General features: G+C 46.9%; 1 protein-coding gene across 3 annotated transcripts; it reads left to right on the top strand.

Moving 5' to 3' along the window:
- The first annotated feature begins 1,019 nt into the window (after positions 1-1,019).
- Positions 1,020-18,546, top strand: F2R (coagulation factor II thrombin receptor). Of its 3 annotated transcripts, none has more exons than XM_072736971.1 (3): positions 1,020-1,079; positions 13,843-14,821; positions 15,379-18,546. In XM_072736971.1, the coding sequence occupies exon 3, from the start codon at positions 15,660-15,662 to the stop codon at positions 16,572-16,574; it is 915 nt and encodes a 304-aa protein (XP_072593072.1). In that variant the 5' UTR covers positions 1,020-1,079; positions 13,843-14,821; positions 15,379-15,659; the 3' UTR covers positions 16,575-18,546. The 3 variants fall into 3 exon arrangements, with proteins under 3 accessions (XP_072593072.1, XP_025854064.2, XP_072593071.1); XM_072736970.1 differs by lacking the exon at positions 1,020-1,079 and adding an exon at positions 1,794-1,924; XM_025998279.2 differs by lacking the exons at positions 1,020-1,079; positions 13,843-14,821 and adding an exon at positions 1,695-1,924.
- The last annotated feature ends 8,774 nt before the right edge of the window (positions 18,547-27,320 follow it).

The raw sequence follows: 27,320 nt of genomic DNA, 5'->3' as shown, positions 1-27,320 counted from the left end.
CTGTTTCATTGATTCTAACTGGTCTTTGTTCACGTTTGAGCAATCCTGAATCGAAGAGGTCTTAGGACCATGGCCGCCACAGTCCGGCAGCAGCTCTGTGCATATGAATTTCAGTGAGTCTTAAAATCGATGGCATTTTGGGACCGAGGAAAAGGTACAAGGAAGTGAGGCGACGCCTGCTGTCGGGGTTCGCGTCCACTCTCGGGCGCTGCCGTCGGGGAAGCGGGTAGGAAGCTGCTGCAGCGTCGTGGGCCCGGCCCGAGGGATGCTCCGGGCAGCTTCCACCCCGAGGCCCCGCGCCCCAGGCCGCCGGGAGGCGCGCTCTGCTGCGGCGGAGCCGGAACCGAACCTGCCCTGCGCAGGCCGCCCGGCCGGGAAGGGCTGCGGGGGAGCCTCCCCGGGAACGGCGGTTGAGGGGTCGCCTCCCGCTCGGGGCCCCCGCCCGCCGCCCCTGCTCGGCCAGCGCGGACCACGGCCCGGGCCTCGGGGGGCGCCTCCGGGTCCCCGCAGCCCTGGCGCCGCGGGAGGGGCCGCGCAGGCCGCGCAGGTGCTGCGGGGGGCGAGCGGGGGAGGGAGCGGGGGGGGGGCGTGGAGCGAGGGGCGGGGGCGGGGCCGCGCAGGTGCTGCGGGGGGCGGGGGGATAGCAGAGGTGGGGGGGCCGAGGGCGGGGAGCAGGGGGGCGTGGAGCGAGGGGCGGGGGCGGGGGAGGGGCCGCGCAGGTGCTGCGGGGGGCGGGGGGATAGCAGAGGTGGGGGGGCCGAGGGCGGGGAGCAGGGGGGCGTGGAGCGAGGGGCGGGGCGGGGCCGCGCAGGTGCTGCGGGGGGCGGGGGGGAGCAGAGGTGGGGGGCTGAGGGCGGGGAGCGAGGGGCGGGGACGGGGGAGGGGCCGCGCAGGTGCTGCGGGGGGCGGGGGGGAGCAGAGGTGGAGGGGCCGAGGGCGGGGAGCGAGGGGCGGGGACGGGGGAGGGGCCGCGCAGGTGCTGCGGGGGGTGGGTGGGGAGAAGCGGGGAGGCGGGGGACGGCGGTCCGGGCGGGGAGCCGAGGGCGGCCGCCGTGGGAGGGGCTGCGAAGGCCACGCAGGTGCTGCGGGGGGCGGGGCGGGGGCGGCCGCCGCGGGAGGGGCGGGGCCGGGGGGCGCCCTCGGGATCTCCCCCGCCGCCGAGCAGCGCGCTCCCCGGGGGCAAAGCTTCACGGACGAGCGGAGACCTCGGCGGACGGGCGGCTCCTCCTCCCGGCCCTGCTCCCTGGAGGGCGCAGCCTGTCCGCTCTCGCTCCAGTGAAAAGAACACGAGTCACTTCGAAGCTTCCCGCTGGCCTCCCCGGGCCTGGGCGGCGGGCGGGAAGGGCCGGGGGCGCCCGGGGGCGCGGAGCCCCGCCGCGGAGGCCGTGCTCCCGGGGGCGCAGAGGTGCCGCGAGCGGCCGCCGAAGCCCGTCCGAGGCCCCGAGCTCCGCCGGCCACGGGCGCCCGGAGGGAAACGGTCGCGTTGGGATTCTCCCGCCGGGCAGGGGCGAGGGGGCGGGGGCGGGCGCGGGGGCGCGCCGGGAGGGGGCGGGGCGGGCGCGGGGGCGCGCCGGGAGGGGGCGGGGCGGCGGCGGGCTCGGGGTCGGTCCCGGCTCCGGCCGCCGGGCTCCGCGCGCCCCGCCCCCGCGCCCCGCCCCGCCGCCCGCGCCCTCGGGGAGCCGCCGCCGCCCGGCCGCCCGCAGAGTCGCCGCCCGCCGCCCGCCGAGCGTGCCCGGCCCCGCGTGGAGCGCCCCGCGGCCCGCAGTGTGCGGCGGCCGGAGCCCGCGGCCGCAGGGAGGGCGCGCAGCCGAGCCGAGGGGCGCCGGCGCAGGGACAATGGGGCCGGGGAGGCTGCTGCTGGTCGCCGCGGGACTCGGTCTGTGCGGCCCCCTGCTGTCCGCGCGCGTCCGCGGCCGCCAGCCGGGTGAGAGCCGGGCCCCGGGGGGCGGGGGGCGCCCTGCCTGGGCCGCAGGAGCCCCGCGCGGGAGCTGCCGTCCGGGGCGCCCTTGCTCCGCGGCCGCGCGGCCCTGCGCCTCCGGGCCCTCGTGCCAGGACCGCCCCGGGGAGACCGCGGCCCACGCCGCTCCGCCGCTCCTGGCGCGTTCAATACACAGCGGAGAGGCGCCCCCGATAAAGTTTTCTTTTGTTGGAAAATGGCTTTTCTTGCACGTTTTACACGTGGGGAGAGCAAAGGGCACCGGCGGCGGCAGCCGGGGCGCGGGGAGGCCGGGCGGGGAGCCCGCAGCAGCCGCGGCCTCCCGAGCGCGCCGAGGCCGGGGGCGTCCCCAGGGGCGGCCGCCTCGCGCCCTGGGGTCTCACTGCCGCCCTTCGGGCCGCTGCCGGGGGGGCTGCCCACCCACGACACGAGTCCCACCCACTGCGTGTCTCCAAGTGTCTGGCTACCTGACCAAGTACATGTATTTTCCAAATCCCCCCCCCCCCAAAAAAAAGGACAGTTGTTGTTTTTAACTGGTAAAGGCCGTTTTAACTGGTAAAAAAAAAAAAAAAAAAAAAGTTGTTTTTAACGGGTAACTGGTTTTTAACAGAACCCAAGGGAAAAAACTTTTCAATGTCTTTATAGTGATAGTACTTTTTCTTATGGGTGACAGATTGTGTCCTTTACGCCGTTTTCACACTGGAACTAGAGTAGTTGCATTAAGAATAAGAGGTGACAAAGGTAGAGTTTTCTCTCCATCAGACTGAGTTCTGCTCTGGTGCTTTTGGGCAAAGCACAAGCTCCACGCAGGAGCCGGCTCTGCAGCAGCCCCGGAGGCTGCGGAGAACATCCGCATGGTCTCCTGGTGTCTGAAGACGCCTGCAGAATCCTGGGAACTGTACGGTGTTATGTGCTCTGTGATGTGACTTTGTACTTTTATTTGGGGACAAGCTCTTGAGAATACAAATTGTTGTATGAGATTTGGATGGTGAGGTCAGGAATAAGTTTATACCGGCATGGATCCCCTGAAGTCACCCTTCCTCAAGTGGCCCCCAAGACCTTGGCGCCTGTGGGGGAGTACGGTGAAGTCCACAGTGTTTGTGCTCGGCTTTCTTGCTTGTGAACTGAGAAGGGGCATGCTAAGCTGGACATGCTAGCGTAGACGGATAACCGAACAGAGATTGGCTAGCTTATCTACACTGGATTCTGGAACCACTTTGGGAGGGAAAGAAAAAAGGAGGGTGAGAGAAGAAAAAGAGCCCGAGCTGAGTCCTCTTTGGGGACAGGCCCTGGGCCCCAAGACATTTGCGCTCGGATCACCTGAGAGTCTCCCCCTCTCAGAAGACACTGCTAAGGCTGGCGGGCATCCCCCTGAAACCAGGGCTCAGAGACAGTATAGCAAAGCTCCAGATGGAGGAGGGAGCCCTGTGTGCAGGAAATAAGTGTCTCCAGACTTGAAATCACTCATAAGATCAACTAAAAATAGGTCTGCTTTGTCTTATCACGGCCCACCGGCAGTTCTAAAGGGTATCTGCCCTCAGCAGCTTTACGTGATGGGAGGAAGCCTAAGACCCCAGGCCCTGGAAAGGCCTTCGGGCTGGCCCTGCCCACCAGTTTCAGCTTTCCTGAAGCTCTCAGGACTTTTGTACCCGCTGGTTTTGGCATTTGCTGCACTGTCACTATGTGGGTATCTCATCTCCCCGGCCAAGATTATAGGCATCCATTTATGCCCAGGAAGTCTAGAACCAGGGTCTGCTCAGCAAATGTTTATTGAGAAATTCCTAAGTTCATTACCCAATTTACTTCCCTTTCTCTTGGGTAATTTAAGTGAGATCAAAGAGGGCCAGCATCCAAGAGGTGACGCTTATCAATTTTATAAGGATCTGCATGAAGGATGGAAGGGTTCAAGAATCGCTGATACTGTGGCAGAGGGGATTGGCTGGTAGAAGCCACGTGCTGCAAGGCTGCCCACAGGCTCAAGCCCATTTACTCAGCATAGAAGGAGGTGCCCCTCCCCTTGCAGGATGGGAGCCTCTATGCAGCCACCTCTGTTATGTAACCTGTGAGATTACCCATGTTCCACCCAGCCCTACCCTCCAGTCCCTCCTCCCGGGAGCTAGGCTTTCTCTGGCCTCTGCCCCCTGCCATGCCCTCTGGCCAAAATGCCCTCCCTTACCCTCCACATGTTCACATTTAATTAAAAACAGCCACTCTAGGACACCTGGGTGGCTCAGTGGTTGAGCATTGTCCTTTGGCTCAGGTTGGGATCCTGGGGTCCCGGGATCAAGTCCCGCATCGGGCTTCCTGCATGGAGCCTGATTCTTCCTCTGCCCGTGTCTCTGCCTCTCTCTCTGTCTCTCATGAATAAATAAATAAAATCCTAGCTACTCTATATCAAGCACCTACTACATCATCATCCTTTTTAGGTATTTTACATATACTGTCTTGTTTATTCCTCTCAACAATCTTTTGAGTATGTGGTATCCCCATTTTACACGTAAGTAAACAGTCTCAAATGGTTAAGTCACAAGTCTGGCAAGAAGTGAAACTCCTGTTTGACCATAGGCCTGTCTTTCCTTATTACAGGGTTTCTCTATCCACCTCGATAGAGAGGAAACCATCCAGACCCCCAGCAGTAAAGATGAGTAACTCTCCTGTGCTCCCCAGAACCCCTAGAGGGCAAAGTCTGCACCCCATTGATCTGTAGCCCAGGCCTAGCACATGGAGGTGATCAGTGAACATTGATGCTTGGGTTGTACCCTGCCATTTACTTTTGCAAACACATGATAAGGCAGGCTATAAATGGATCCCTCCTCATGAATATGCTAATTAATTGGCTATTACTGAGACTGTGGTCCTAAGCCTAAATAAAAGACACAAAACAGAACAATGATTGGGCCCTAAGCAGACCAGAAACCTGTATAAAGCCCAAAGCCAAATTGCTTATGACACAGCAAGAAGTACATCTCTACTCTGGTATCTATCTGAATGAATTTCTTCTCTCTCCCGCCCTCATTCTTTCATTTTTTTCATTCCCTGGTGCCTTTGACTTTACTTCTGTAGGACAAATGAAGATAGTAGGTTCCTCCTTAAATTGGCCTGCCCTTCCTTTGTGTGAGAGAGTGTTTTGAGGCAAGGGGGCCCTTTCTCAGGAATACCTCATGTCCTCTGCTGGATGCCTTTCCTCCCCTCTCTCCATCTTTCTAATTCAGCACCTCTCTGCCCTTCATTCTGAGTGGATCTGTGTGCTACGAACCCTAACTTGCACTTTCTCAGCAGCTCTGAAGTTGCTCCTCTTCCAAAAGGCTTCTGGCCTGTCTTTGTGCCCCTGCGCTTTCTACCCCTTCCCCTCCCTCAGGCATTCACCTCTGTCCTTGTCACCCTCACACACTGGAACGGGGAGTGGGGGGGGGGGTGGTGTTGGGCTGGGTGGAGTTCCACAGGACAGGGGAGTCACTTCCTCTCCTCTGTTGAGACACACATCCCTCTTTTCCATCAGAACTCCTTCCTTTCCTATATTTTTAAGATGGTGTAAAACTTACATAGTATTAAGTGAACCATCGTAAAGTGTACAGTTTGATGCACTTACAATATTGTGTAATCACCACCTCTAATTCCAAAATATTTCCATCACCCCAAAACAAGCCCTGTACCCCTTAAGCACTTGACCCCCAGTCTCTGACAACCACAGATTTGCTTTGTTGACCTGTGTGAGCTTACCTCCTCTGCATGCCGCAGCCATATGAGACATGCCCTTGGGCGCTTGAGGACTCCTCTTTCAGAGTTTTCAGGAGTGCGGCCCTGGCGGCCCCCTGTGCTATGAGTGCTTCAAAAAACACTCTGGAAGAGTCATTATTGAACCACAGCATTGGCTTATTTTTTACCTAATGCTGGCTATTGGGGGGCTCCACAGTTTCAACATTCAGAGTTTTCTATCTATTTTTCTGGTTTGAGATTTCTTTCATTCCGCCTTTTGCCCTCTCTTGCCGGAGCCTGAAACTGTCAGGGCAAGAGCGGTCTCTCTACGCCCAGATTGTTTTTTCTGGGTAGGAGCTTCCACTTCCTCCAAACACTCTTCCGCGCTGACCTTGTGTGGGTTTTGCAGAAAGCCCTGAAGTCACAGCCTTCCTCCTCGTCCCAGGGCATCCAATGAAGTTCTGTCATGGAAGAGGACTTACAGTCCTTTAGGCACTTTTTATGTTCAAAACAATCTACCCCCCCAAAAAAAATAAATAAAATAAAATAAAAAAATAAAACAAAACAATCTACCCAAGGGGAGGTGGGTGGGGGTGACTGGGTGACGGGCACTGAGGGGGGCACTTGATGGGATGAGCACTGGGTGTTATTCTATATGTTGGCAAATTGAACACCAATAAAAAATAAATTTATAAAAAAAATAATCTACCCTTTGAAATAACAGGAACAACCTGTAATTTGCATGTGAAAAAATTGATTTAACTCAAGAAAGGACATTATATCATCTATATTTCAAGTCCATAGTGAATTAAAAGTCAGGTATTATAGTATTGTCAGTATTTTCCAGTATTTCCTTTTTTTTGGTAACCAACAGAGAAAACTGTAAGACGTATCCTTTACATTGTGACGTGTGTTTGCAATAAATATACATGGGCAGTTGTGTACCTGTAGATCTGATACAAGAGTACAACCATGTGCTGTGCGTGCCAGTATTTTCTACACCACTCTCTTTTTTAAAAAATCTTGTTATGGGACGCCTGGCTGGCTCAGCCGTTGAGCATCTGCCTTCGGCCAGGGACGTGGTCCTGGAGTCCCGGGATCGAGTCCCATGTCGGGCTCCCAGCATGGAGCCTGCTTCTCCCTCTGCCTGTGCCTCTGCCCCTCTCTCTCTCTCTCTCTCTCTCTGTGTGTGTGTGTGTGTGTGTGTCATGAACAAATAAAATCTTTTAAAAAATAAAAAAGCTTGTTAAACCCTGTAAGTTGATGTCATAACCATATCAAGTCTCTACCATCACTTAAAACCTAGTGTAGCAGGCGCAGCAAGCTGTCCCACGTTAGCGGAATTGACGCTGCCTTTTCGCTTTACGAGAAGAGCTTGCCTTCCAGGAAGTGCCGTTTGCGATAGTTTCTCTCACAACCAGGATCTTCTTTGTTTGAGTTCAGATTTACAGACCACGTAGGACGCGGGCGGGGTTAGGAACAGACAGCTTGGTACCGGGAGGAATTGCTGATCATTATTAACATCCTTTATAGTGAATTAGTTTTCATTTTAGCTTTTTGTTTCCGAGAGCAACAGCCCCAGGACGTGGAGCTCAGGGCCTATGACTTCTGGTGCAAAACAGGCTGCAAGACTGGGAAAAGCCGGGGGTCAGGATAGCTCCCTCGTGGCCGCTAGCGTCCTACCCACACGTCGGGCCGCCCCCCGAGGCTCCAGGCCGGGCCTGCAGGCTCCTCGGCCGCCCTCCTGCGCCTGTTCCAGCTGAGGGCACCGGCGCCTCCATTTCCCGCTTGTCTTGACCCTACGCTCCCCAGGCCCCTGCTCCCAGCTGCCCCAGGCTGGCTCCCCTGGGCCTCCAGCCACCCCTGCTCCGGGATGCAGGTAGGAGGGGAACAGCCTCCCATGCTAGGCCACCTTTTCTTAACCCTGGAGTCAGGATTTACCTTCTCCTACCTTTAATTCTGGTTCTCCCATAGCAGAAACTTTTGTTCACTTACTGCTCGCTTCTGCCCCATTTTGAATGGTTTTAAAGATTTTGTTTTGTCCTTGAATGTCTCCCTACCACAGCTGATGTGTGTGTGAGGACTAGGTTGTCAGCGTGTGACTGGTGTGCAGCCAAGGTCAGCAAGACCCTGAATTCCCAAGCAATAGCCATGAGCATCATCAACTTAAATTAGACGTTCACATGGTCCTGTACTACCTGCAGTTACAAGGACTAGACGAATTAGAGGAAAACAGTTGTACTGTTTCGGGAGTAGGCCATGAATCTCAAGTCTTTTTAAAGAGACAGAGTAATGTGATGTGGTTCAAAGGGTATGAGCTTTGGAGCCAGGAAAATCTAGGTTCAAATCCTGGCCCCCCTCCACTTACTAATTCTGTGACTCTGGATTAGTTATTTAGCTTGTCTGCCTCTGCATGTTGGCCATAAAATGGATTATAATGCTTATCTTGTAGAAATGTTAGAGTTACAGGGCGCCTGGGTGGCTCAGTGGTTGAGCGTCTGCCTTCGGCTCAGGTCATGACCCTGGGTCCCCAGGATGGAGTCCCGCATCGGGCTCCCTGCGAGGAGCCTGCTTCTCCCTCTGCCTTTGTCTCTGCCTCTCTCTGCCTGTCATGAATAAATAAATAAAATCTTAAAAAGAAAAGAAAGAAAAGAAAAGAAAAGAAAAGAAAAGAAAAGAAAAGAAAAAAGAAACATTAGAGTTACAAGAAGTATGGTATGAAGTACGTAGCACATAGTAGGTGTCCAACAAATGTTAAGTGTTTTTCATAACAATTCCTCCATATTCCAGAAAAGGCTTTGAGGAGCTGGTATCACATGAATTTATTAAATGTAAAACTGTGTTCACGGAGCACCTGGGTGGCTCAGTCGGTTAAGCATCCGACTCTTGATTTTGGCTCAGGTCACAATCTCAGGGCTTGAGATCAAGCCTTGAGTCTGGCTCTGCATTGAGCCTGGAGCCTGCATAAGGTTCTCTCTTTCTCCCTCTCTGCTCCTCTTCCTGCTGGCTATCTCTTTCTCTCTCTCTCCCAACAAACAAACAAACAAAAACAAAGAAACAAAAACTGTTCATGCAAACACTGAAAAACTTTTTTCCTATCAAGTCTGAGACAATAGAAAATCAAAAGCAAAAACCTTTGTACTTAGTTTTTAGTAGCAAGTAAATGTGCATATAGTATTTGGGGTTTTTTTACCTTATATTATGAAAATTTTCAAACATAAAAGTGAACTGTATAATTACTCCCCATATCTTGTTTTATCTATACCTCACTTTTCTTCACTCCCAAATGGACAATTTTAAGGCAAATCCCAGACATATGTATCATTTCATCCATAAATACATTGGTATATATCCTCAGAGATAAGAACTCTTTTTTTTTTCTTTTTTTAAGATTTTATTTATTTGAGAGAGAGCATGAGGGACGCCTGGGTGGCTTAGTGGTTAAGCGCCTGCCTTTGGTCCAGGGCTGCAGTCCCAGGATCGAGTCCCGCATTGGGCTCCCTGCATGGAGCCTGCTTCTCCTTCTGCCTGTGTCTCTGCCTCTCTCTCTCTGTGAATAAATAAATAAAATCTAAAAAAAAAAGAGAGAGATTGAGAGCATGAGTAGGGGGAGGAGCAGAGGGAGAAGAACAAGCAGATTCCCCACTCAGCATAAAGCCCTACACAGAGCTCTATCCCAGGACCCTAAGATCATGACCCAAGCCGAGGTTGGACATTTAACTGACTGCGTCACCCAGGTACCCCAAGAACTCTTTTTTAAATATATAACTATAGAGGCTGCCTCTGCCACTCTCCCTGCTTGTGTGCACGCTCTCTCTCTCTGTCAAATGAATAAAATGTTTTTTAAATAAATAAATAAATAACTATAATACCATTGTCTCACCTAAAAAATGAATACCAATTTCTTAACATTGGGCACTCTGTTCAGTAAGCATTCAAATTTTGCTGTCTCATAAATGCCTTTTTACAGTTGTTTTATTAAAATCAGGATCCTTGTTAAATCAACCATTACATCTGGTTGGTATGTCTTTGAAATTTCTTTTCATCTGTTACTGTTTCCTGTCTCCTCCTTTCTCATGGCTGTTTATTTCTCAAAGGAACTGGGTCATTTGCTGTAGAGACTCCCCCACACACCGGATCCGGCCAGCTGCGTCACTAGGGATGTTCACTTAAGGCCTGTAGCATGCCCATCTGTCCTTGTGTTTTTGGTCACACGGTAGGTACATCGGGAGGCCTGTTCACATGTAGGTTTGGTTTTTGCAAGACCGAGTCAGCAGTGGTGCCATGTACTTCCTGATGCATCTCAGGATTGTCTCTGTTTTTTGTAAACTTAAGATTGCTTACTCAGTGGACTCAGGCATTGTCCACTTGCTCCAGCTGTTATGAAATTTTCCATCCCTCTTCACCTAGTGGTTTTAGTGACCACTGGGGATCAGACTTAGTCCATTATTTAGCCAAGAGCTTCCAAATGATGCTTTCCTAAATCTGTTATTGTTTCCGTGTTTATGAGCTGGAATTATTTTATAAAGAAGAACTTTCTGCCGCTGACTGTTCTATTTCCCTGAAATATATTTTATACAGAAAAGGCAGGATAAATGTTTCAATCTTGCTTTTATATACCAGTTTTCATACCAGGCCCCCTAATCCCCTCCAAAGGTGATCAGAAATGATGCATCATTTTCCTTTCAGTATCATTATGAATTCTTGGATCTTAAGATATGTGGCAGGTTTCAAATGTTTTAATTCACTTTTGTCATTACTATTTTGGTGATCAATTGTTGCACCTTGGCATTGGGACACCTTTCAGATTGACTCCAGAGTCTTTCTGACCCGACCCCAATATTCTTTAAAGATGTTCAAAGCTCATCTTACAGGTTTCCTACCCCGGATCTGGAACCTGCCATTTCTTTCTGGAAACACTGGTTCTTTGCATTAGAAAATGGTGTGCATTTGCTTTTGAGATGGTGGAATATTGCAATAATACTGCTGTTTTCCATTTGATGGAATTCATAGGTTTCTACTAATTTTCCATCATCCCCTTCCTTATTTCTCTGTAGCCTGTAGTGTTGATTCACTTGTGGAGAAGTGCAGGGAACAGCTGTTCTGCTTTGTGTGGGAATGTGGGCAAGGTCCTGGGGCTTCTGCTTTAATTTGTAAGCCTTGTAGGGGAGAGCCCTGAGTCAGAACCAAGGCTGGTGCCTCGGGGGACTGGCATGAAATAAATCCCAGGATCGCATGAGATTTTGATAACGCATCTAGTCACCACTCAGCTGCCAGGCCAGATCTCATCAAAGATAGGAGAAGCATTGCCTGACTTTCTAATTTTTAAAATTCTCCAGTTAGAGAGTCCATCTTGAAGCAATTCAGCTGTGTGCTATACTGGATCACAAAACTACTCTAGAACCATTTAAGAGAAACCTAAATTGAGAGAAACTTTGCAAGAAGCATGAGAACTGATATTAGGACCTGAGCTGCTTTTTTTTTTTGTATGTGAAACCATAGCTTAACAACAAAACCGCTGATGAATTACAAGAGCTTTTGAGCTTTTGGCTCGGTGACAGCTCTTTCTCCTTGACCTGTGAGCTGTGCCAGGATGGGAGGAAATGGGATATACTTAAACTTGAATGGCAGCCTAAGGGGGTATGTCTGGTTACTTGGAATTGGTTTTGTTTATTTCTTTGATCCTGGTAGATAGTTAAATTTTGTTTTTTTAATTTTTTGGCTGACATTTTTTAATTCCGTAAAAGCCAAAATATCAAACCTATAGGAGCAAGGTAATGATATTTAATCGAGGGATTATGCATTCTTCCTGGGTTGCATCCTATAAAATTTCCTGTTTCAGTGGGTATAATGTTTCTGTTATAAACACTGTGCTGTCTAAAAAGGCCTAGCCAGGGAAGACATTTTTTAAAAATATTTTATTTATCTGTTCATGAGAGACACAGAGACAGAGGCAGAGGGAGAAGCAGGCTCCCTCCAGGGAGCCGGATACGGGACTCGCTCGCAGGACCCCAGGATCATGACGTGAGCTGAAGGCAGACGCTCCATCACTGCACCACCCAGGTGCCCCAGGAAGACATTTTTTAAGACAAATACTTAATGCCAAAGTACTAAATGGAGAGTAAAATCCATTGACAGTTTTATTTTCAAACGAAGTGATAGTATCTAAGAGGCTTAGGTATGAGTGTTGAGTAGTTTTCAAACTGTATCATTCCTCCAGGTAATGCCTGGATTCCCACCTGTTTCGGCGCACCTGTGTGTATGCCCCTTTCCCTCCACCAGTGACAGAAGTCCTTCATCTAGCCAGGGTCCAAACTGCAGAGGAAAACTGTGTGACCTTCAGGTTCTTCTGGGTCAGCATTTATAGGACACTGACCTTTGTGGTATTAAAATGCCAGAACCCATTCATTCTTATCTTTCAGCTCCCCACACACTCATTATGGCCAGAGATAGCCCCCCATCCCACAGGAGCCTCCATGCCAATGGGTCAGGATGCACTCAGAGTAAGATGCATCACAAAGGAAGAAAGGTATCCTTCTGGAAATGGCTGTCAATTTGAAATTGGATATACAGCTCCGGAATGCTGGGTTCTCTACTTTGCAACCTGTTCATGTTCCTCATCATACTGAAAAACTAAACATTGCTGAACAGGAGGGAAGGAGGAGCACAGATTCCATTTTAATTTAAAATAAATGAGAGCAAGCAAATAACTGAATCTAAAAACAAGTTGCACTGAAGTGAAAGGAGAAGAATAATATTTATTTCCTCCATTGATTAATTTGTAGAGTTTACAAAGGAAGCACATGCCCTACTTCACAAGGGATCCACCCGGATGCCAGATTTGTAAGTCAGACAGGTGTTGGAATCCCACTTCAAGGATTCTGAGACAGAGTTCCAGGGTGTTAAGTGACTTCTGGCAGAGCCAATGTTAGAATGCAAATCTGTGACTAAAAGCCAGCTTACAGGGCACCTGGGCGGCTCAGTTGGTTGGGTGTCTGCCTTTGGCGCAGGTCATGATCTCAGGGTCCTGGGATCGAGCCCCGTGTAGGGTTCCCAGCTCAGCAGGGAGTCTGCTTCTCCCTATTCCCTGCCCCCCACCATCGCTGGTGCTCGCTCTCTCTCTCTCTCTCAAATAAATATAATGTTTTTTAAAAAGTAATAAAAGCCAATTTAAGGAACTCTTACCATGTGCAGGGCACTGAAGATTCAGAGATTAATAGGAATGGTTTCTTACCCTTGAGGAACAATCTAGACCTATCTATTTTCTCAGAAGCTCATCACTGGAGACACTTGGCCTTCCCTGTGACAGATCTCCTGCCAGGCCACCCCTTCACCCTCAGGGGCCCAGCCATGACCTTGCTAAGAGAGTCTCATTTCCACCTTTCACCACCAGGTCCTGTTCGACTCTAGCTTTGCTCCTTATTTTGGAAATAGATGCCATTTTATTGTATGTTACTTTCTAGTTCTAGAATTTCCATTGGTCGGTTTCTTTGCTGATAGTTTTGTTTTTTTTTTTCCATTTCAATAGATATTTCCCTTTACTTCATTGCAACACATCCTTTAAAATCCTTATTTGCTAAATCCAACATCTGGGCCATCGTAAGATTGGTTTCCACTGCTTATCATTTTTTTCTTGAGACTAAGTCATAATTTTCCGGCATTATTATTATTATTATTATTATTATTATTTAAATTCAATTAGCCAAAAAGAAAAAAGAAATTCAGTTAGCCAACATATAGTACATCATTAGTCTCAGGTGTAGTATTCAACAATTTATGAGTTATATAACACCCAGTGCTCATCACATCACCTGCCCTCCTTAATGACCATCACCCAGTTACCCCATTCCCCTACTCCCCTCCCCTCCAGCAACCCTCAGTTTGTTTTCTAATTTGTGTTTCTTTGGGTATCAAATGATTTGAGATTGTACCTCGGACATGGCCATACTGTAAAGACTCAGGATTTTGTTTTATTTCTCCAAAAGATTTTGGTTTTTAGCTTTAGCAGGCAATTAATTTGGTTGGACTCAAACTGCACATTCACCATCTTGAGCAAAATATCACTTTGCTTCTTCTGTCTTTAGCAGAGCTGCTTTGGGTCATCCCTTAGCGGTGCATGGTTCCAGAGTCAGCCAGAGCCTGGGGCAAATTCACATTGGAATTTAGAGCTGGCTCCCTTCTCTAACTTTATTCCTCTCCTCACTTTCCAGTGACTACGGTTGCCCTGAACTCTGCCCTCTGGTTCTTCAGGCCGGAAACTGTGGGCTTTCTATCTAGTTTTAGTCATCCTTTGTGGCTTTGGCCTTCTCTCAAGCTAACTATGAAAGTCAAGAAAACGAGAATGTCACCAGGTGCCATCCTTTCAAGATTCATTCCTCCTCTACCCAGCAGCACCTTAGGAACCTAAGTGCCTTCAGGTCATTGATTCGGAGGAGGAAAAGAGTTAAGGGTTTTTCATTTCTATCTAAGGCGTGGTTGGTTCCAGTGACCCTACAGAGCCATTCCAGAACTAGATCTCTGTCTTTTACGGCATTATTCCTCTCCATGTAAACTTTTGTTTGCACAAAGGGTCCACCAATGAAAAGTAAGACCAAGGTTTGAAAATGCACTGTACTTGAGCAATTTCTAGCCAGATTTTAAATCCTCTGACGTCACTTCTAAGTGACCTGCATGTCCAGAGTTTGTGGTGGATGTTCCCGGTGACGGAGGCTTCACCCTTCTGTGCTTCCTCTCCCTGGTCCTCAGCGTCGCAGGACCCGCCAGCTCTTTGCCCAACTCTTCTCAATCACAGAACTTTAGCAAAAGCTCCTCAGAAGGAAAAGCTGGTTGAGTTACAGCAGCTAAGTGTTGCCTTTCTCTGATGAACATTTTAAATGGATGCTTTTGGTGGAAGAGGATGATAAAAGGAGGAAGTTTGCAACTGAGCCTTTATTCTGACTTCTGGTTGACACCCAGGAAAGCCTCATTGGCCTGGCATCTGCCTTGGTGCGTGTAGCATCCTGGAACTGAGCTAAGGAAGGCCACCTGCCTAGAACATCTGCTATCCATGGACCTGCTCAGGAAGGAGACAGGAAGATGACTAGAGTGGTGTGCACCTTGCAGTTGTATTAGGGGATAACCCGAGGAGCTGTTGCTGGGTCCAAATGTGATGAGAGATTTGGGACATCCTACTGTGTAAACAAACTAAAGGTAGTACAGGAAAACTACTGTCACATGGACGGTGGCCATGGAAATTAGAGCCTTTGGTCTTTCTCTGAATTTGCCTCAAGCCCCAAAACCTAAGAAGTCCTCCCGTTTCTGTCAGATGTTTGCATCAGGAACAGTGGGTTTCTAGGGATGTCTGCAAACTAAATGGTGAAAATGTACACGTGAAGGCCTATGAAGGAAAGCAAAGTCTAGAGCCTGGGAGGGATTTGTTTAGAGATGGTGGCTAGTATGGAAAAGAAGTCACTGCTTTTTTTCCCTTCATGTCAGGCACTGAGCCTTTCCTGATGTCTTCAGGGTGCATTTGCCTCTATCCTTCTGAGGAGCAGGGTTTTAAGTGTTTGTGCCAGCAAAAAAATGCTGTACAGTATTTTGAGTTAGCCAATTCCCTGGTAAGGTCTGCAATCCATTTGTGCATTACTTACTCTTTACCTACCCACTCTCCTAGTAAGAGCACAAAAAATAAAAGTAAAATGTATTCTGTTTGTCTTTTTGCCTTTTTAATTGTTCTTTTTTTTTTTTTTTTTTTTTTTTTTTTTAAGTATCAAAAGCAACCAATGCTACTGTGGATCCCCGGTCATTTTTTCTCAAGAATACCAATGATGGATTTGAACCATTCCCACTGGAGGATGATGAGGAGAAAAATGAAAGCGAGTTCCCTGAAGTCAGATTAAGCTCCATCAATAAAAGCCGTCCTCTTCAAAAACTGCCCCCTGTGTCTATCTCGGAGGATGCCTCGGGATATCTGACCAGCTCCTGGCTGACACTCTTTATCCCCTCTGTCTACACTGGTGTGTTTGCAGTAAGCCTTCCTCTGAATATCATGGCCATCCTCGTGTTTATCTGGAAGATGAAGATCAAGAAGCCCGCTGTGGTGTACATGTTACATCTGGCCGCGGCAGATGTGCTCTTCGCGTCAGTGCTCCCCTTCAAGATCAGCTATTACTTTTCTGGCAGTGATTGGAAATTTGGTTCTGAACTGTGTCGCTTTGTCACCGCCGCCTTCTACTGTAACATGTACGCCTCCATCATGCTCATGACGGTCATCAGCGTTGACCGGTTCTTGGCCGTCGTGTACCCCATCCAGTCCCTCTCCTGGCGTACCCTGGGAAGGGCATCCTTCACTTGTCTGGCCATCTGGGCCATGGCCATCGCGGGGGTGGTGCCTCTGCTCCTCAAGGAGCAGACCACCCAGGTGCCGGGGCTCAACATAACCACCTGCCACGACGTGCTCAATGAAACCCTGCTCGAAGGCTATTATGCGTATTACTTCTCATCCTTCTCTGCTGTCTTCTTTTTTGTGCCCCTGATCATTTCCACCGTCTGTTACGTGTCCATCATCCGATGTCTGAGCTCCTCCACAGTTGCCAACCGGAGCAAGAAATCCCGGGCTTTGTTCTTGTCCCTCGCTGTCTTCTGCATTTTCATCATTTGCTTCGGACCCACAAACGTCCTCCTGATTCTGCATTACTCATTCCTCTCTCAAGATTCCGTGACAGAGGCTGCCTACTTTGCTTACCTCCTGTGTGTCTGTGTCAGCAGCATAAGCTGTTGCCTCGATCCCTTGATTTACTACTATGCTTCTTCCGAGTGCCAGAAGCACCTCTACGGCATCTTATGCTGCAAGGAGGGTTCCGATCCCAGCAGTTACAACAGCAGTGGTCAGCTGATGGCAAGTAAGATGGACACCTGCTCTAGTAACCTGAATAACAGCATATACAAAAAGCTTTTAACTTAGGAAAGGGGGCTGCTGGTGAGTTAAAAAGAAAATGTTAAAATAGTGAGCAGCCTGAGGATTGTATCAGTCCCTGCCAAAAAGGTATTTACGATCAAAAACAACAAATATATGATTCACATGCTTCTTTCTCGTGAGAGCCGTTAATCGTGTGTATTTGTTAGTTACAGGAAAAGATAACAAGAATAGAAAACAGTGTCATTGCGAGAGAGTATCGCCAGTGCCACGATAATAACTGAATGTCCTCTTCTCATGCATTTAGGAGACTTACTACATACATATGCGTGGATGTGGATAGGTGTGTGCACACATACTTACATCATTTGTAATGCAGTATAGAATAGACACTTGAAACCCTCTCTTTTTTCCACCAGAGATAAGGAAAGAGATGTTTAGGTTGCTGGAGTTTAGCCCAGAACATCTGAAGATGTTCATTTATAGGGAGGGACCCTGTGGTTCAGACTTACGGAGCTTTTGCAAATAAGTGTATCTTGCAATTGCTCGACAGCAAAGTTTAACTTATTAAGGGATAAGACTTAGTAGTACTATCTGTGTGTAGAGGAAGTTCTACTCTTCTTCATTTTAAACATATCAAGGTTTGAATTCTTTAAATTATGAAAACAAATGATATGGGTGGCATGTTTGATATTTTGCACTCTGTGTATGTAAACCAAGAATGAGCGTAGGTCCACGAGTGGCCTTAGGTTGGCTTTCAAAGTAACCTGTCCCCAGGTGGAGGTCTCCACGCAGTAGATGCAAAGCAGGGCCGTTTCAGACATGGGCTGGCCAGGAACCCCCCAGCTGAGCCTGCCAGAGTTCAGCACTGGGACCACCACAGCTGCGCTCTCCTCCTGACGTTCCCTCCAGGGGTGGCTGTGAACTGTCTTGTGTATTAGAAATTGGCAAAGTAGGTTGTGCTATCCCAGGAGATAATGAATATAAACGACTTTCCTGCCCATTTTAAGAGCAGAGAAAGAAGGTACCTTCGCTTCCAGCAGTTATCCCACCAGGACCACTCTCAGATAGAAACACTCACAGAGCCAACATGAACACACGTTTTGTGCTCCGGGCGCAATGATGGGTGCTAGGCATATAGAGTTGAGTAAAACGGAGACCTGCCCACAAGGAAAACAAATTAGACCAATACAGAGTGTGGTATGTGTATAATAAATAGAACATGTCCTTCTGTAGAGTTGTTTTAGCTAGATGTCACCGTACACGTTTCATACAAGCAAAGATTGTCAGTTGAAGAACACTGAACATTTGGGTTATTATTTCCTGTGGTTCTAACTTGAGATGAAAACATAACACAACACAGGAAGCATATTCTTAAAAACAAGTCCTCCAGTCTGCATTAATTGGACATGATTTATTTATAAATGCTTTCAATAAATTTAATCAGATTTTTGTAGAATAATCAATGATGCCATTTTGATGAGACAGAGCAGAAGAAAATGAAACAGACTTTGAAATATAGGAAAATTATTCTACATTTTCCATTCACTTTTTTTAAGAGTTAGTGAGATGATTTTAAAGGCATTTTTTTAACCCCATGATTAGTATTAAGTACAGAAAATAATTTAAAAATTAAGTTGAAATATGTAATCTTTTCCTAATGAAGCAGTGTTGGCCTTTTAAACAAAAATGAAAAGTTGCAAGGCAGATGTTTAACCTATTTAAAAGAGCAAACAATTTCCAAATGCCATGGAATAATTAAATAGAATAACATAATGTAAGTAGAAGCTAGCATTGACTTTATTTTTTTAGCATTGATTTTATTAATTTAGTTACTGTATCTTACCCAACTCAGTGGAGATTTGTTTATTCAATCTGAAATGTTAAAATACCTCTGACCTAATATGACTATCATTACTCTGTTATCAGTCTGTACTTATATTATGTCATTGTTTTTATGTTATCTCTTTTTAAAATATATATGTAACCTATATTAATAAACATGAAAGTTTGCTTGGTATCTGTTTGGAATAAATTTGGAATAAATAAATAGACCGTATCTATCAGGGCTGCGGGCAGGAAGGGCAAGTCTTAGGGTTTAGCTGAAGGTGTTTCATGAACAGGCGATGCACAGAGATGCCCACAGGGACATCTGTGGAGCCAGTGGTGGCTGCTGAAGCACAGCAAGGACTGGCAATCCGGGGGGCCGTTATCACCCCAGGCCCAAAGGGGTAGACGAGGGGTTACTCCGACCTGTGCTTCAACCCTCTGACCTCTCACTGGTGTGTCCTGGTCTTGCTCTTGGTCTTAACCCAAACACAGAGGTCAAGGGAACCTGGTGACTTAGTCCGTGAAGGTCTGCTTCTTGGGAATAGAGCTGGAAAAACAAAGGAGTTGGGTGACAAGCTTTCTGTGCTTTTTTTTTTTATACATTCTTAAGAAAATTGAAAGTTGTGTCATTGAGAATATGTTCAGATTCCTGGGCTGTAGGCATCAGGAACAGTCTACGTTTCTTTCCTAAGGAAGAGAGAAAAATTACCTGTTCGAGCCAGGAGGCTATGATGAAACCCCAAGGACTGCCCTTTGAGGGACAGCCCTTACCATCTAGTGCTCCCTGGGGCAAAGGCAGGGGCAGGGGAGGGAATTAAACACAGGATGATAAGCACCTCTGAGAGTTGAAGATCAGTAAGAAACACTTTTTTTAAAGATGTTATTTATTTATTCATGAGACACAGGCAGAGGGAGAAGCAGGCTCCATGCTGGGAGCCCAACAATGATCCCAGGACCCAGGGTCACACCCTGGGCTGAAGGCCGGCTATCAACCACTAAGCCACCCGGGGGTCCCAGTAAGAAACATTCTAATAAACATATTTCTATATCCATAATCAACAAGAAAATTTTTTCAGCTGAAGAATTATTCGGTCAACAGAATTTTTAAGTTAATACACAAGCTTAAGTTTCTGAGGCCTGAACGCTCGGTAAATGTTTCAGGCCTGGATATATTGAAATAGGCCCCACCAGTGGCCACCAGAAATGGGACCCCTGCCCTAACCAGAAAGTGACCTTTAACCCTTTTACTGTCATTTTTCAAAATATGTTTGAAGTTAAACACACACACTTGAGGGGCGCTGAGGTGGCTCAGTAGGTTAAGCGTTTGCCTTGGACCCAGGCCATGCCCTGAGGCGCTGGGGTGGGGCCCGACCTCTGACCTCCGACCTCTGGCTCAGAGCTCTGGGGAGCCTGCTTCCCCACCCCCTCTGCCTGTTGTGCCCCTGCTGGCGCTCCCCCTCGCTGCCAAATAAATAAGTAAAATCTTAAAACACACACACACACTTGAATTTTCTTAACACACAATAGTTTGTCTTTTCCTACCACATCAAAAATAGGATTTTTAAGGAAATAGGATATTTGGCTATTGAATACAAATGTGGAAAATTGTAGGTTATTCTTATAAATCTAAGAAGTGGAGAAAAATTGGCATATCCTTCAGGAAGTTTTAAGCCCTAAGAGCAAGTGGACAAAGTTAAGCGGTGTTTATGAACGAAGTTTTTTTTTTTTAAGATTTTATTTATTTATTCATAGACACAGAGAGAGAGGCAGAGACACAGGCAGAAGGAGAGGGAGACACAGGCTCCATTCAGGGAGCCCGATGTGGGACTCGATCCTGGATGCAGGCAGCGCCAAACTGCTGCGCCACAGGGGCTGCCCTTTGAACGAGGTTTTTTAGTGTGTGAAGCCTGGACCCTCCACCAGAAACTAATCTTCAAGGTGACCTAGTAAAAATGAAGGGGAAAACAGCCACAACAGTGATTTCCTGGCAGAAATGGCATCACCGTGTGGCTCTTCCTTTCAAAATTACTAGACCAGAGGTATGTGTGGAGAGTAACTGAGCTCAGGATAAGCCTAGTTGTGCCTGGTGAAGGAAGTGGTTAAGCAGGCCTCAGTGTGAACAAAGAAGAAACGCTCCAGTGCAGGGATTCTGAGTCTTTGAGGCCTTTCTGGAAGATGTACGACGTCACAGCTCTCTTAAAGCACTACTGTGTCATTTGCTTTTCCTCGGTCCGATTCTTTCATGACCATGCGGTTGAGTTTTCCAGTGACTGCACGATGGGATATCACAACAGAGGGAACGCAGGAGGAGACACGAAAATCTGACCATCTTCCATCAAAGCCAGCCATTAAAGAAATGTGCAAAGACAGAAAAGAAAACAGTCCTCAAGAAATCATTATTTCAACTGTCCTCAAGAAATAATTATTTGGGGAAGAAAATTTTTTTGTGAAAAGAATATAGTATTTCTGTTAACATGTCATAGATTTATTAAGTGAAAAATATTTTCTAAAGTTCTCCATTTTAATGTCTAATATGGTAAATGTTGGTGGATACAATCGGTGTGGTTTACTGTTGATCTCCAGAGAAAAAGAAAAGAGCCCCAATACATAGCATTTGCCAATTTCCATAGTGTAAATACCCTTCTTGGCTGCCAATTTCAAGTTTTCAATGGTTCAACAGTTGGCTTGAGAAATTCCTGAATATTGAGGGGTTCCTGGTAGCTCAGTACTTGAGTGTCTACCTTCGGCACAGGATGTGATCCCAAGGTCCCGAGATCAAGTCCCACATCAGGGTCCCCGCAGGGAGCCTGCTTCTCCCTCTGCCTGTGTCTCTGCCTCTCTCTGTGTGTTTCTCATGAATAAATAAATAAAATATTTTTTTAAAAAAAAGAACAAAATTCCTGAATATTGAATTCTGATACAAGCTGACTCCAGCACACCACTGCATATAATCTACATAAATGAAAAATCTTTAGGGTCCTCAATAATTTTTCAGTGCATTAAGGTGTCCTCAGCCTTGTCCTGCTCTTAGGCAAGATTTCCCAACTTTATTGCCTTCCAGAAGACGTAGAAATCAGTCACAATTAAAAAGCAGTTCTAAGGGTAAACACTTGGCTCCGGCCACACACTGAGTTTCTGGCAGCCTCACAGCTGAAAGGATCAGTACCTTGAAGCAAGAGCAACCGATTCAAGCAGGTCCAGTGTGGCTTCGAAGTTGGCAAGCATTGTGGGAGTCCTGTTTTACAGCCAGCTACTGTGAACTCCCCCCAGCAGCCTCACTAAAGTGAATGTCAGCCTCCACACTTCTTGTCGTGTGGACTGTTGACTGCATGCTGGTATTCTGGAAACAGAAAACCAGAGGTCAGATTCAACAGCATCTTGGGATTCAGATAACACAGTAGCTTTTAGCCAGCTGGCTGTATGCTCATCACTTCAGGAAATGACTCAGGAGGCCCTGTGGAGATCAGCTTGGAAAGCTGCATTTATAGCCTGAAGACATCAGGTGGTAGCAGGGCCAGTAGGCCTATTTTGCTCATTTTAATGACCACGGTATTGGGACTTTTTAGCATGCTGCTGCGTGACCCATGCAGGGAAGTGAGAACATGATGGAGGGTGGGATAGCCGATACTCTGATGCATTTAAGAAGACCCGGGGCGCCTGGGTGGCTCAGTGGTTGAGCCTCTGCCTTCGGCTCAGGTCATGATCCTGGGGTCCTCAGTTCGAGTCCTGCATCAGGCTCCCCGGGGGGATCCTGCTTGTCCCTCTGCCTGTGTCTCAATAAATAAATTCTTAAAAAAAAAAAAAAAGGAATAAGACCCTGGGGTGTGCCTGGGAGGCTCAGTTGGTTAGGTGTCCAACTCTTGATTTTAGCTCAGGTCAGGATTAAGGAATCATGCTGCTAGAGAATTCCCTCTCTCTCAGCCTCCCTGTACTCGTGCTGTCTTACGCGCGTTCTCTCTCTCTCTCTCAAATATAAATAAATCTTAAAAAAAAAAAAAATTAAGACCCTGGGATGAACTGGCTGGCTCAACTGGTAGAGACTCTTGATCTCAGGGTCTTGAGTTCAAATCCCACAGTGAGCCTGGGCTTACTTATGGGGGGAAAAAAAAAAAGACCTAAATTGTTCTGTGTGTTTTAGTTGTTTTGTTTCTTATCCCAAGATATATAATTGCTCTTGAAACTAGTCTACATGATGTTAAAAAATATTTTTTAATGTATTCCTGTCTTCCGAGAGTTAACCAGGTTTTAGATTCAATCAATATAGAATACTTCATTAAGAAGCATGGAATTTGAAGACCTCAGATCTTATAGCAATTCTGCCTTGTTAGAAGGAAGTTTCGGGAACTTTAGGTCAGTTCTCATCCCTGGCTACACACAGAGTCACTGTAGATCTGCTAAACATTTCCAGTGTCCAGTCCCCACTCTCAACCACTATGAGTCAGAATCTTTGGGGTGGGGCCTGGACATGTTGTTTTCAGGCTCCCTTGGAGAGTCTAACGTGTAAGCCAGAGTTCACAGCACTGCTTTAAGGAGTGCTTCTTGGGGCGCCTGGCCGGCTCAGTCGTAGAGCATGTGACTCTTGATCTCAGAGTCATGAGTTCAAACCCCACATTGAGCATAGAGCTTACACTGAAAAAAAAAAAAATGCTTCTCAAATTTAACATGCATTCAAATTATCCGGGGATCTTCCTAACTACAGTCGACACGGGGTGGGGTCTGCATGTCTAACCAGTTGCCAGGTGATGCTGACATGGATGTTGACATGGCGGTTCCTCAGACCACACTTGGAGTGCCAGGGCCCTAAGAGATGGCCCTGGGACAAAAGTGGCCACGTTTAAGGTCCAAGCACTCAAAAAATTCAATTCTCATATCCTTAAAATCATTTTCTGAGGCATTAGTTTTAATTGTGGTAAAATTGGGGCAATTTTTAATGTAACTTAGGTGCTTAATCAAGTTTGTTTTAGGTGATATCTATCTTGCTGTATTTTTCCTCCCACTCTTGGGTTCTTTTCTAGGGGGAGAGATAGCTTAAAAGGTTCTAATCTCATACATAGAACTAATTCACAGGAGGCTGGGGATTTAGAGTGGCGGCTCCCGACCCCTGTTTGTACAGATAACGCCCAGCAGATAGCAGCAGGGCCTGGTTACCGGAAAGCACAGCTGTTTCTTGTTTCTGGGTCTGGCCAAAGAATTGTGACTTCAGGGACATCCTGGGGATACTCGTCAGCACCAGGAGCTTCAGCCTTGGTGGTGCAGGGATGAGCCGCTATGGAAACCCTAAGGCAAATGAGTCAGCCCATGGGTCACCCCGAAAGGATGCGTGACTCCACCGTGCCTGCAAGAAAACAGTGTTGGGTCGATTCTAGGAACCTGCGTTTGCAGCACATGCATGTACCATAAATTCTGGGGCAAATTCTTTATCCTGGAAGCCCTTTTACAAGGATGAAAAAACTACTAAATAGTTAAAGAAGAACTATATGAGGGCAGCGCGGGTGGCCCAGCGGTTCAGTGCCGCCTTCGGCCCAGGGCGTGATGGAGTCCCGCGTCGGGCTCCCTGCATGGAGCCAGCTCCTCCCTCTGCCTGTGTCTCTGCCTCTCTCTCTCTGTGTCTCTCATGAATAAATAAATAAAATCTTAAAAAAAAAAAAAAAAGAAGAACTATATGGAAAAAATGTTGTATCTTGGCAATAATCATTTATCTGCAATTTAACACAAGCTGGCCCTGGCTCCTGCCTAATTAGCAACGGGTTTTTGTTTTTGTTTTTTTCTAGGATGGCTATAAGCAGGTTCCTACAGAAGGAAGGCAAGAAAGAAAATATAAAAACCAGCAAATACAGGGTGTCTGGGTGGCCCAGTCAGTTAAGCATGGGATTCTTAGTTTCAGCTCAGGTTGTGATCTCAGGGTTGTGAGATGGAGCCCCACGTCTGGCTCCTCATTCAGCCCAGAGTCTCCTTGAGACTTTCTCTCCCTTTCAGTCTGCTTCCTCCTGACCCCCACCCCTGTGTGCTTGCTTGCTCTCTCTCAAATAAATAGATGTCTTTTTTAAAAAAATTGAAAAAACAACGAGAGTAAGAGAAAGCTGGTAGGCATGCTTTAGGAAAGCAATTTGACAAAATGTCTCACCCCTAAGATATCCATAACCTTGGATCCAGTTGCATGACTTTTGGAAATCAATCCTCAAGAGATCATTTTAAGTAACAACAACAACAACAAAAAAAGACAATAAATTTCTAGTTTTTAATAACATCCTTATTTACATATTAGTAAAAGCCTGGAAACTGTCTAGATGTTCAACCCTCAAGCACTACTTCTCTGAAGAGGATCATACCCATTTAAAAGGCATGTATGATGTGCATATAACTGAGAAGTGCCTATAATATTTAATTTTTTAAAAAGCAAAATGCAATGATGTATATACAGTATGAAACCAACAATATGGAAGAAAAAAATAGGCCTGTGTGGGATCTATTAACAAAGGCTAATGGGAAATATACCAATCTATTTAAACTTGTGTTTGGAGAGTGGAACTACTTGTTCCTTTTATTGTATTTCCTGCCATTTTCCTGACTAGATACAACTTCTCTAACAAAAAGCAATGATATTAAAACAAAACAAAAATTAAATAATCAAACAAATAGGAAAACAAAAGCCTCTCTTACCACATTCTTCTCTTCCCAAAGTGCAAAGGTATGTGGTGCTATGCCTGCTGTAATTTTTTTTTTTAAGATTTTATTTATTTATTCTTGAGAGACACAGAGGCAGAGAGAGAAGCAGGCTCCATGCAGGGAGCGCAACATGGGACTTGATCCCAGGTCTCCAGGATCATGCCCTGGGCCAAAGGCGGCACTAGACCGCTGAACCACCCAGGGATCCCTGGACTGCTATAATTTTTTAACAGACTCTTGAGCGTCTCCTCACCATAATTAGTACTTCATGCCTCAATATTTTTATTCAAGCAGAGGATAAAAATGTTAGAAAATTCTGATTTTTACACCCATGTTCAGCACTTTCAAGATTATTCCAAAATTAACTGTGGAACCTTGGAATTCTTCAAAACTTAAAAACATAAAAATGTCTTTAACCAGCCAGACTCTATTTTTTTAGAGTTTATTTATTTATTCATGAGAGACACAGAGAGGCCAAGACACAGGTAGAAGGAGGAGCAGGGTCCTTGCAGGGAGCCCGATGTGGGACTCGATCCCAGGACCCCGGGGTCACACCCTGAGCCCAAGGCAGGTAATCAACCTCTGAGCCAAGTGTCCCTAACCAGCCAGACTCTAAAACGAGAAACATCTCCATTTGTCCCCACATCTGCCAGAATGTTTAGCACAGTATTTTGTCAATAAACATAACCAGAGCTGGACTTTTTCTTTTTATAGACTTTATACTTACACCAAAAGGGCTGCTCATTTATTTTCCCATGGAATTCATCTTTCCTCATCAAGTGCCAAACATTATTTCCTCAAAACTAAAGCTTTATTTTGACTGATTGCATAATTATGTTAGTCCTCTTATTATTTAAAGTAAGTTATGTATATAACCCACATACTATCTTGTATTTGAACAATCTGATTAATTCTTCCATAAGCTCCTTTGTTTATTTTTTTAAGATTTTACTTATTTATTTGAGAGAGAGAGAATGGGCCAAAGAGAGAGAGCACAAATGAGGGAAGGAGCAGAGGGAGAAAGAGAAGCAGATTCCTCGCTGATCAGGGAGCCTGATGCAGGGCTTGATCCCAAGACCATGGAATCATGATGTGAAGCAAAGGCAGACACCATAAGCTCCTTTAAAAAAAAAATGCTAGAGTGAAGTGCCTGGGTGGCTCATTCGGTAAAGCGTCTGAGTATTGGTTTCAGCTCTAGTCAAGATCTCAGGGTCATGAGGTTCAGTTCCAAGTTGAGCTCTGTACTCAGCAAAGAGTCTGCTTGAGACTCTCTCCCTATTCCCCAAAATAAATATTTAAATAAAATCTTCTTTTTTTAAATATTTTATTTACTTATTCATGAGAGACACAGAGAGAGGCAGAGAGAGAGAGAGGCAGAGACAGGAGAAGCAGGCTCTGTGCAAGGAGCCTGATATGGAACTGGATTCCAGGACCCCAGGATCACGTCCTGAGCCAAAGGTAGACACTCATCTGCTGAGTCAACCAGGAGTCCCTAAATAAAATCTTTTTTAAAAATACCAGAGTTTTATTTCTTTAACTTCTACCCTACTTGACACCCTGTTTTGGGGTACTTAATTTCACTTACTCCTTTAGTTATAGTTATCAAATTATTTTTTTAAAGATTTTATTTATTTATTCATGAGAGACACACAGAGAGAGAAAGGCAGAGACACGGGCAGAGGGAGAAGTAGGCTCCATGCAGGGAGCCCGATGTGGGACTCGATCCCAGGTCTCCAGAATCACGCCCAGGGCTGAAGGAGGCGCTAAACCACTGAGCCACCTGGGCTGCCCTAGTTATCAAATTAAATGATCAATTTAGTGAGACTGAATCAAGCACCACAGACTTGTTATTTCTGTACGGTGAAGGCAGCGTGGGTACTTGAGAGAACCACACAGATGTGACTATACTGAGTGTTCCTGAAAACGTAATCCATGATAATTATTTGAGCTGCTTGTGATAATGCAGATTTCTGGGCTCTATCCCACACCTATAATCAGAATTTCTGCAATGGGGCCTGGACCATCCACATTTTTAACAAGGAGCAGGCATGATTCTTATGCACACCCAACTTTAAGTACAACGGAACTAATATTAAAGAAAATTCTGGGGGCACCTGGGTGGCTGAGGGGTTACGCATCTGCCTTCGGCTCAGGTCATGATCCCAGATGGTGGAGCATGTGACTCTTGATCTCAGAGTCAGGAATTCAAGCCCCACACTGGGTACAAAGATTGTATAAATAAACTTAAGGGGCACTTGAGTGGCGCAGTCGGTTAAGCAACTGACTCTTGGTTTTGAC

This window comes from Vulpes vulpes, chromosome 14 (genome assembly GCF_048418805.1).
Source record: "Vulpes vulpes isolate BD-2025 chromosome 14, VulVul3, whole genome shotgun sequence".
Classification (NCBI taxonomy): Eukaryota; Metazoa; Chordata; class Mammalia; order Carnivora; family Canidae; genus Vulpes; species Vulpes vulpes.
Note: the sequence above shows the minus strand (reverse complement) of the source record. Positions and strands in the feature narration are given on the sequence as shown.